The sequence below is a fragment of the Eurytemora carolleeae genome, unplaced genomic scaffold (assembly GCF_000591075.1).
Source record: "Eurytemora carolleeae unplaced genomic scaffold, Eaff_2.0 scaffold1839, whole genome shotgun sequence".
NCBI lineage: Eukaryota > Metazoa > Arthropoda > Copepoda > Calanoida > Temoridae > Eurytemora > Eurytemora carolleeae.
Genome location: NW_019397730.1, coordinates 23,842 through 35,103, shown reverse-complemented (window position 1 = coordinate 35,103; position 11,262 = coordinate 23,842). Strand labels below are relative to the sequence as shown.

At 32.0% G+C, this 11,262-nt stretch overlaps 1 protein-coding gene across 1 annotated transcript; it reads right to left on the bottom strand.

The window, feature by feature from the left end:
* LOC111715669 (6-phosphofructo-2-kinase/fructose-2,6-bisphosphatase 1) lies at positions 1 to 10,870 on the bottom strand. Its single transcript, XM_023491024.1, has 15 exons — positions 10,799 to 10,870; positions 9,437 to 9,512; positions 8,994 to 9,047; positions 8,634 to 8,730; positions 7,936 to 8,080; positions 7,362 to 7,436; positions 6,457 to 6,512; positions 5,959 to 6,072; positions 5,426 to 5,514; positions 4,278 to 4,370; positions 3,963 to 4,023; positions 3,435 to 3,667; positions 2,346 to 2,400; positions 2,023 to 2,087; positions 1 to 1,699 (listed from the first exon to the last, which is right to left on the bottom strand). The coding sequence occupies exons 1-15, from the start codon at positions 10,815 to 10,817 to the stop codon at positions 1,651 to 1,653; spliced, it is 1,281 nt and encodes a 426-aa protein (XP_023346792.1). The 5' UTR covers positions 10,818 to 10,870; the 3' UTR covers positions 1 to 1,650.
* Between the last annotated feature and the right edge of the window lie 392 nt (positions 10,871 to 11,262).

Genomic DNA, 11,262 nt, shown 5'->3' with positions numbered 1-11,262 from the left:
TGAATACATGTTTTATTTTTCATCTAGTTCGACTAATATACATTTTACTAATTATAAATACAAAAATATATTTAAATGTAGGTTAAAAATATAGTTACTGTAAATGGAAGCATATTATATGATATCGATTTTTTAAAGATTAGAATTACATTTGAACCATGGAGATATTAAAATTAGATAAAAAATTAACAATATGCTACTACTGTACCCCATTAACTATACTGTACTGCACTGTACTGTACCGTAAAATGCTTGTTCATCTATATATATTGTACGGTACAATACTTGTACAAATAACAAAAGAGTACATTTACAATCGTTAAAAAGCTAGTTCCGATAAATAAATCTTCAAGTTAAAATATTTCAGAATATGAAGAAATGTAAACTACTGAAAACTAATTAATAGAATGAGCTCCCTCATTGCAATAGATCAGATCTTTATCATTATAAAAAGAAAAGAAATATTTTGACTTTCAACTATAAAATTAAATATAATAAAAACATGAAATTCAAGAGTATTTTCATCACAATTTAGCAAATAATATGAGAAAATACAAAAATAAATAAAAGGAGTTGTTTTGGAAATGTTCAACCCTGGTTAACGTTCTTCTTAAAACTGCAGATCTTAATTATCCCTGATAATATTAATATTTTTGGAAACTTCAGATGCAACAAAGATATAAGTATATAAAACCATAAAACAAATTTGAATTCAAAAATCTGTTGATTTTAACTAAACGAATTTTCCAAACTTTACATTTTAACTCTGCAAATAAAATATTTTTCCAAATCCATTTGTTTAAATTTTGTAAAAAAGCTAACATTTTGATGTGTTGATGCGTGCCAAAAATAAAGATCATTATTCCATTGCATTTTTATTTCTTTGAGCAATCTTTTAGGAGTGGAAGGCATATTAATAGTTTGCTTGTATAGAGATTATAAAATTATGCATTGTTCTTTTAACAATGTAAAGGTTGATTCTCAAGAGTTTAAAACTAACATATCAGACTATCATTTTGATCTTAAGTTAAAAAAATACTTCAAATTAAAATATGTAAATACTTTAAATGTTTAAATGTGGTTTTTATCCTTCATTAAATTTTACCATTTTGTTTCTTAGAAATATATCATTGTTATGTTATGATAAAAATAGTCTTACACTGGTATTAAATTTAAACCGGTTTTTGAGAAGGAATACAAACGGCAGCCGATACGGTGCAGGGTTCAGCCGATACGGTGCAGGGTTCAGCCGATACGGTGCAGGGTTCAGCCGATACGGTGCAGGGTTCAGCCGATACGGTGCAGGGTTCAGCCGATACAGTGCAGGGTTCAGCCGATACAGTGCAGGGCTCAGTTATCACTGTTGGTAGAGTTGGTATACGATTATAAAAGATGGAAAATCTATGAATCATCACTAAAAAGAGAACATCGCTAAACTTCATGTTGAAGAAAGATATGCTTGAAGTATTGAAGGAGAATGGGATTGTTTGCTCCGGGGATAGAATTAGATACGGGCAGATATTCTTCTATCTCAAGGAGAATTGAGTACCTTTACAATTGTTGGGGCCGGAGAATCTAATTCTCTAAAATGCACTTCAGGGGGCATTTCAGGGGATCTTAGGGAAAGATATAGGATAGGGACGGGTTAGGTCAGAAGCTTCCTTTAGGCCTGTAGGTGTCGTTGGCTTCGATTGGAAACCTACAGAATTTTTCAGGATAAATTCTTAATAATTTTCTTATTCTGTAATATTAATTCTTTAAATACATTAATTTAAAAATAGTGTTTAATGATAAATTAAAACCAAAAACAGTAAAAAGATTTACGGGTTTAGATTCCTTGTAAGGCCTTTTTCTGTTTATCTTGGAAAATAGCGCGTGAATGTATTGCATATTTGACCAATTCAGATCATCCTAGTGATAATTAATAATTAAAAAAAAACTTGTTACAATAAGTCTAATAAGGAGATAAATAGTCTCTTAAATAAAAATGAATTATGTAAAAGGCGACATTTATCCTGGTCCCTGATAAACTCAGCTTCGCAACCATAAGCTTGGGGAGTTAGTTTTATAAGAGTGTGCAGGGGAACCTAAACAAATATTTAAATAAAAAAATAAAAACATCTCTTACTAAAATGCATAAAGCATGAACATCGCATCGAAGAACAAGCGACAATTTTATTAACTCAAAGACGCTGTGAAATTTCAGTTTAAGTAATCATCATCTGATCAAACTGTTGAAAAATTATCTTTTTTTTCTTTGGCGAGACAGAACAGAAAGCCTTTAAGATTGAAAACTTGTTTAAATAATGAATAATGATTAATAATGAATATTGAAAAATATTAACCTTGATGTAGGGAAGTTCTTCTAGAGGTTTATCCAGGAAATATCCCAGGATACACCTTCAATTATATATATAAGATCTCTTTATGAATCATATTATTTATTTTGTTAAATATGAAGGTCACGGTGGGATGAAAAATAAATAACCTCAAAACTTCTTTGATGTTTTTCCAGGTTCAATTTTTTTTTTCTTCAAACCATCATGACAAACAAACCAAATGATATTATTCATATTAGAGAGAGGCATATTGCGGTGGTTTTGATCGTATCTATTTATGATCAAGGCGCATTTATCATCTAATTTTAAATTATGTTATTTATAAACCACCCGTATACAAAAAAAATACTTAAATACATCCGATTAAATTAAAGAACATAAAGTAATGCTATCTCGAGGCGATGACAGCAAGTGTCAAAAACCTTAAAATTGAGAAAGTCCAAAAACTGTGACGGGTTTCTGTGACAAACCCGAAGTCCTGGGACTGTCCCAGGCGTTTAGGTATCTGAGATTGAGAAATAAACTCCATGGTATTGGGACTCTAGGTCTTTGGGACAGTCCCGACTTCCCAGGCTATTGGGACAGTCCCAAAAACCCAGAGTCCCACATGTTTAAGGTTTGATTTTTCTTGAAACAGTTTGACTATAAATAAAACCCAATAGTGTCGGGACTCAAAGTCCCAAGACTTTTCCAGACTTCTGGTACTCTGCCAAAGACCCAACGATCCTGGGACTGTCCCAGGCTTTAGGGTCTCTGAGATTGCGAAAGAAATAATACCCCATGCTGTCGGGACCCTGGGTTTTTGGGACAGTCCCAGGCGTTCAGTTCCAAGAGTCCCGGGCTTCTGGGACAGTCCCTAATTCCTGGGACAGTCCCAAATTTAAAGATTTTGTACTTGCTGTCTAGATATGAATTTCTAAAACTTTCCTATTTCAGATTAGAGATTCAATTCCTTTCCCTATTTTCTGTCCGGATGAGTCAAGTTTGAAATATCAAAGTTTTTTTTTCAAAAAGGTTGTAAAGATATAGGTTTGAACAAATCATGGTCTTGGGTGAGTAATCAGTTTTGATCCATATTAACAACCAGAAGAATACCTGAGAACTGCTTGATGACCAACTAAAAGAACATTCCCTTGTCTTTCTAGTTCCATCATAACAGGTTCAAGCCTAGCCACTAGATCCTGGTAACTCTCTCCACTAGGATATCTATAGGTTAGTTTACACTGATCTCGAGCTTTAAACTCTTCTGGAAACTTCTCTTCAATTTCGTCATATGTCAGGTTCTCCATATCTCCAGCATCTATTTCATTCAGAGCTCTCCATCTCTCCTATAATAACAATAATGATAATAATAACCAGACAAACAACAGTCGGTGGAAAACAGTAATACCGTGACTTTTCAGGTCATTGCAGGTTATAAAACATAAATTAAGACCATGTAAAGTTCCACTATATTTAGACAAGTCAGTCATGTTCAAGGCCATGTTCAAGTTCAAGTTCAAGTTCAAGTTCAAGTTCAAGTTCAAGTTCAAGTTCAAGTTCAAGTTCAAGTTTAAGTTCAAGTTCAAGTTCAAGTTCAACTTCAAGGTCAAGTTCAAGGTCCATGTCCATGTCAATATCTACCTGTGGAGCTTGTATATGAGCTGCAGTCTGTATTGTCCTCTTTAACCAAGAAGTCCAAACTCTAAACAATTACGATCAACTTTATAAATTAGATAAAATGATTCGTCAAAATTGTTGCATGTAAAGATCACACTTCAGATAATAGTCTTGGAATACCTGAATCTTGGAATACCTGAGTCCTGGAATACTGAGTTCTGGAATACCTGAGTCCTGGAATACCTGAGTTCTGGAATACCTAAGTCCTGGAATACCTGAGGTCTGGAATACCTGAGTTCTGGAATACCTGAGTTCTGGAATACCTGAGTCCTAGAATACCTGAGTCCTGGAATAACATGTTGGTTGAAGAAGTAGGACAAAGCAAGGGAATAATGCTGACCACGAGATGTCAGGTCTGAATCTCCTCCAATCCTTAATTATAGCTTATATCAAATCGGAATTCCCTTTGGATCCTAAAATGGTTTTTATTTCAGGTTTGAATCCCATCCGATCCTTAAATATAGATTATATCAAATCGGAATCCGTTTCGATCCTTAAATATGTACTAATATGTACCCTCCAATTTTTAAATATAGATTTTATCAAATCTGAATTATTTCCAATCCTCATATATAGATTATATGAAATCTTAATCCAAATCTTAATCTCTATCATATCAGGTTTGAATTCATCCCTGAAATCCTTAAACATGCATTATATCAAATAATTCCATGAATTGGACAAATATTCAATGAATTGGACAAATATTCCATGAATTGGACAAATATTCCATGAATTGGACAAATATTCCATGAATTGGACAAATATTCCATGAATTGGACAAATATTCCATGAATTGGTGGACAATTATGCCATGAATTGGACAAATATTCCATGAATTGGACGAATATTCCATGAATTGGACAAATATTCCATGAATTGGACAAATATTCCATGAATTGGACAATTATGCCATGAATTGGACAAATATTCCATGAATTGGACGAATATTCCATGAATTGGACAAATAATTCCATAAATTGGACAAATAATTCCATGAATTGGACAAATAATTCCATGAATTGGACGAATATTCCATGAATTGGACGAATATTCAATGAATTGGACAAATATTCCATGAATTGGACAAATATTCCATGAATTGGACAAATAATTCCATGAATTGGACAAATATTCAATGAATTGGACAAATATTCCATGAATTGGACAATTATGCCATGAATTGGACAAATATTCCATGAATTGGACGAATATTCCATGAATTGGACAAATAATTCCATAAATTGGACAAATAATTCCATGAATTGGACAAATAATTCCATGAATTGGACGAATATTCCATGAATTGGACAAATATTACATGAATTGGACAAATATTTCATGAATTGGACAAAATGATATGTAGGAACAATCAATATGCTTTGACTAAGTGTCAAATTCCGAAAGAATCGCAAAGAATAAATCACCTGTTTGTAACATTGTACATAGATTCTCCATGTCTTGTTAGATAAATAGTTCTAGGGGTAATATGTACATTCATTATCCAGTAAACTATCTAAACAGAACAAAAACATTAAAAAATACGCCCTTTCATACCGACCATAATTCATTGCAGTAAGTTAAGAATTTTTAATTAAAAGTAGAGTACGTACATTGAAGTTATATTTATAATAATCTAAATGTTTATAAGATGTTTATAATACAGAAATATTCAGATAATATAATATCATAGTATTTACAAAATGTACTTATTCTTTGCAAGTTTAACTTTTGTAATTAAAAGAAGAGTACATAGAATTGAAGGCTTATAATATTGCATAAAAAAATATGTATCTAATATTTCTAGGATAATAATAATATCATAGTATTTACGAAATATTATTCTTTATTCCATATTTAGAATAACAAGATTTAACAAAATTTAAGTTAGGTTTGACAGAAAAAGATAAAATAAAATGTTATTTTATTTTTCTGTGTATAAAGGTATAAACTAACTCACCTTAGACTGTAAATATCCTTCATGTTTATGAATAACATATTTCTCCCCAGCATTGAATATCTTTATAAAGGCAAAATGGTTTTCAGAATCCTCAGAGATAGGTTCATAGATATCCTAAACACAAGGTTAAACAATAAGAATCAAGAAAATAAAATTACAGAAATACAAAAACCTGAAAAAACGTATTTTGTACATAAGTATGTCGTCTTCGTAGATTAAGTTTTAAAACTAAATTTTTGTTGTTGTAATGTGTATAAGCTTTAAGGGACAGAGTGGCTATGCAAGGTAGTTAAATTGAGTATGTACCGCCCAATGTTTGGGCGGTACAGTACAAACTGGGACTGGAAAGGTTAACCCGGCTCGAACATTCAAATGTACTACGGCTGCCCGTGCTATTTGCTACATACTGCATCATTTAAACACAATTGCGTAAATGTCTTTATTCTATTCCACAGTATAGTTTGTTGTCTCTATTGATAGTAAAAACATATATCTAACCTCATAATGTTTTATTCTCTCAAGGAAATCAGAGATGGCCTCCTCAGCATCAACTCCTGGATAACAAATCAAATATTCTTTTATTTACTCATTTTTGAATTCTTTTACTAATAATTTCTTTTATGCTTTAATCCAGCATTTTATCATTCATTTAACTCAACCATTCTTTAATTGGATAAATCTTTAAATCCACAATGCTTTAAAATTTACGAACCCGTTAATTTATCAATTTTTAATTTATTCCTTTCATTATCTTTTTAATTCAACAATTCTTAAATTTTCCAATTTAACAAATGAATTATTTTTCAACTTATTACTTACTTTATTCATCAAACCTTTCAATCATTGATGATTCTTTATTTTAGCAATTCATCAATTCCGATATTCTTTTATATCATCAATTCATTAATATTCATTCATTAACTAACCTATTCATTACTTCAATTACAACAATTCTTTATTCATCAATATTTTAAAACTAATCAATTCTTAATCTATGCATACTTTTAACTTTTGTTTATTAATAAAAGCAGTTAATAAATTTAGTTCATTTATTAATTGTTTCAGCCATCCTATCTACTATATATAAGTGTGTATGTACACTGTACAGTACAACCTGTGTACGTGTACTTTACCTTTCTAATCTGGAATGTGGACTTTACCTTTCTAATCTAGACTGTGTACTTTACCTTTATAATCTGGACTGTGTACTTTACCTTTCTAATCTTGACTGTGGACTTTACCTTTCTAATCTGGACTGTGTACTTTACCTTTATAATCTGGACTGTGTACTTTACCTTTATAATCTGGACTGTGTACTTTACCTTTCTAATCTGGACTGTGTACTTTACCTTTATAATCTGGACTGTGTACTTTACCTTTATAATCTGGACTGTGTACTTTACCTTTATAATCTGGACTGTGTACTTTAACTTCTCTCACGTTAGATTCCACAATATTATCAGAATTGCAAATACTTTCTAGAAAAATATTAATTAAATTAATTTAAAATAAACATTTGTTTCTTATGAAAAATCTTTAAACTAAGGAATGAAAAGAAACAACTTATTGCTGTTAAGATAAAATTGCATTTTCTAATCCTGCATCATTGTACAGAAAATTAAAAATGCGGCTTTCTAAGTTTCGACATATCACAGCAAATAGGCTGTTTATTTGGGAGGTTTAGAAGCAAAACAAGAAAATAAATCCTTATGACAAATTATAATAAAGATTATTAAACCCCACAGCTAAATCCCCAGAAAAAGGAAAAAGTAGCAATTTGATATAAAAAGAACTGTATCCGAATTTAATGAATTTGAGTTGTGTCTTAAATCCGCCCAAAACCGGTTTCAATTGAGCGCCGGGCCGCCGGCTTTAAACTTGAACAATGAATACGATATTAAGTGGAACCAACCATATTTGAGCCGCGGCTCATATTCTTTAAATTCGGCCTCTGATTAGGTTTTTATGAAAACTAACCAAGAAACATACACTTGAGTCCGTTCTGATTCACGATTTTATCATAAACTATCTTCCTCCGTTCTCTTGTAGTGTTCGTAGCATCAAATATTGCAACCTTCCCTCCTCCGTCCCGCAGGAAATCCATAGCATCCGTTAAAGCTGCCTAAATCAAACATAAAGTATCTGTTAAAGCTGCCAAGATCAAGCATAAAGTATCTGTTAAAGCTGCCTAGATCAAACATAAAGTATCTGTTAAAGCTGCCAAGATCAAGCATAAAGTATCCGTTAAAGCTGCCTAGATCAAACATACAGTATCTGTTAAAGCTGCCTAGATCAAGCATAAAGTATCCGTTAAAGCTGCCTAGATCAAGCATGAAGTATCTGTTGAAGCTGTCTAGATCAAACATAAAGTATCTGTTAAAGCTGCCTAGATCAAACATAAAGTATCTGTTAAAGCTGCCTAGATCAAGCATAAAGTATCCGTTAAAGCTGCCAAGATCAAACATAAATTATCTGTTAAAGCTGCCTAGATCAAGCATAAAGTATCTGTTAAAGCTGCCTAGATCAAACATAAAGTATCTGTTAAAGCTACCTAGATCAAACATAAAGTATCCGTTAAAGCTGCCTAAATCAAACATAAAGTATCTGTTAAAGCTGTCTAGATCAAGCATAAAGTATCTGTTAAAGCTGCCTAGATCAAACATAAAGTATCTAACCTCCATACAAGCCTCTCTAATGGCTGATGCTTCGGCATTGTTTGGATCGAAGAATGAATGTTTCGGTTTCTTAGCCATTTCCACATGTGCTTGTCTCCTGATAAATATAATATTAAAACTAAGCATTGTTAAAAAATTAGAGCTTTGATTTCCAGGAAAAGGATTCAGCCTCCAACGGAGGATAAGCNCCCCCCCCTATCTTGGACAGCTTTCTGCATTTGCATTACATGTATTTAAAATGGAAGCCTGGTAAAGGTATAATAATCCCAGAAATTACTGTATTTCAAAATATTTAAGTGATGACGACAAAATAAAAATTTTTAAAAAATTGACTTTTGCTTAGTTGAAAGATGTATATTCCTATAGTCTCCAGCATTGAATACTCTAGTGCTAACTCCGATCCAATTCAGGTACCTGGAGAAACCAACATCAAACCTTTAGATCAGTATTACGACGGAGGTTGCCAAATAAATTGAGTAAGGGGGATTTGGGGTTCAAATCATACTAAGATGTTACCAAATCTTTAAAATAAAAGTGTAGAAGAGTAAGACGAAAATTCAAAATTTTAATTGATGTTCATCTTAAAGAAAGAAATGGGGTTGTCAATGTACTTTGCAGCATTTCAATTATACATTGGAGTATTGAAAATTACATCTCTTCCGATTCCACGGTTGTATCATGTAAGGCCCCACAAAAAAATATAAACAATCATATCTTTTGATAACTTTTAACAGCATGGAAAAAGTTAATTTTAAAGCAATGTAATATTAATAGAAAAATATTAAAATTTTTTTTATGTCTTCCTTGTTAGTTTTTTAGCAATGTAAGTTTTCCCTCTAGCTGGTAACCCTACCATCACAATCACTTGACCAGGACCCCCTAAACACAAATAGTTTAAAGTTTTATGAATAATAAAAGTTGAAGAAAAAGAATTAAAAATCACTGCAAACTAGACAGAAGAAGCATATCAAATTTCTGCGACATCATCAATTCGTACCCTCGGAGCTTCTCTAGTTGTACGCACAACACGCACCCCTGACCCTTTAGTAAAAGTAAATTTAACCTAAAGTCTGACCCTTCAACATTGTTCCACCGGTTAGTCCTATTGAGTGTCTGCCTTATTTACCCAATGTCATGGCGATACAGTACAAACTGGTCCGGAAAGGTTGACCCGGCTAGGAAGTTCAAATGTACTACGGCTGCCCGTGACAAGTTTGAAAAAGCATAGGGTACATATTAGAAATGATTTTGAAAACATATTATATTTTAATCTTATGTGGAATTTACTTTAGTTTGACGTAAAACATCCTTAACTCCAATCTAGATTAAAAAGGTAAAAATTTTATTTTTACATCCGACCTATAAACAATTAATACAAGAAAAATAACCATCATTTTTATCTAAATTTGTATGTGTATACAGGGTGAGTCATACAATGTGTGATCAGCGTAGTCATTATCAAAACAATTAGTTTTTTTTCATATAATTCTTATTTTTTTTAGCAAAAAAATCCGCGAACCTTTATTCTTCTCAAAATCAAAAGTGAAGAAAAGAATAAATGTGTTAATCTATAGTTTCTATCTAATCCTAAAATTTCATAAAAATTAAACTCATGGAAATGGAGAAAATTCACAAAATTGTTTCAGGAAAATTCGCAATTTAGTTCAAGTGTGCCTGTCTAAGCAAGGCCATTAATAAATAGATCTAATAATTTGAGCGGTAAAAATTTCACCAAAAGAATGGAGGACATTTTTTATCAATGTGCAACTGTTAACTGTGTTACTTTTATATTCAACTGAACAATAAATTGGATCTATTTTATTAAAATGTCGGGGATTCTCAATTGGTCAGACCGATATTAATATAAAATTTTAGGATTGAATAACAATTATCTATTATCACAATTTTGATTTTCTTCCCTTTCAATTTTGATGGGGAAAAAAGTTTCGCGGATTTGCTTGTGGTACCATGTGAGTTTCAAATAAATGAAGACAATATTCCAAAATATTGCAAAAATACAAAAAATAAAAATTTCATGAAAAAAATTAGCTATGAAGAAGACGACGCTAATCACACTTTTTTTTTACTCACCCTGTATGCAAATTATCAAAACCACAAAATATTGAAAAAATAACTGCAACATAAAACTAAGTGAATTAATTCACCTTTAATATGGAAAAACATGTTCTGTTATACTAGATAAAAAATATAGCTTTATATATTAGCTATATATATATTAGTTAATCTTAAAATAATATGTTTCTATATCATGAAGCTAGCAGTAATAAATATGAAACTGAAATATATTTGAATATTTTAATGATTCTACATTTATAAACTATTGCGTATATGATTCAATGTTATTGAATTCGTTATTCTCAGAGGAGGGGCAGGGGGGGGCTACAGACAGGGCCCTGTAATAGGGGGAGGGCAACTTCGCGGTCGCCCCTACCTATGGGGGTGCATTGTATTAATAATAATGATATAACCATAGGCGCAACTAGGGGGGGGGCGGCCGGGCGCGCGCCCTCCCCTAGCACCTGAGAGGGGGGGGCGCCCCCCCCCCTGCAGAATGAAAAGAAAGAAAGAATGGCGAAAATCAGTATCACAGGACTCATTAGAATAATAA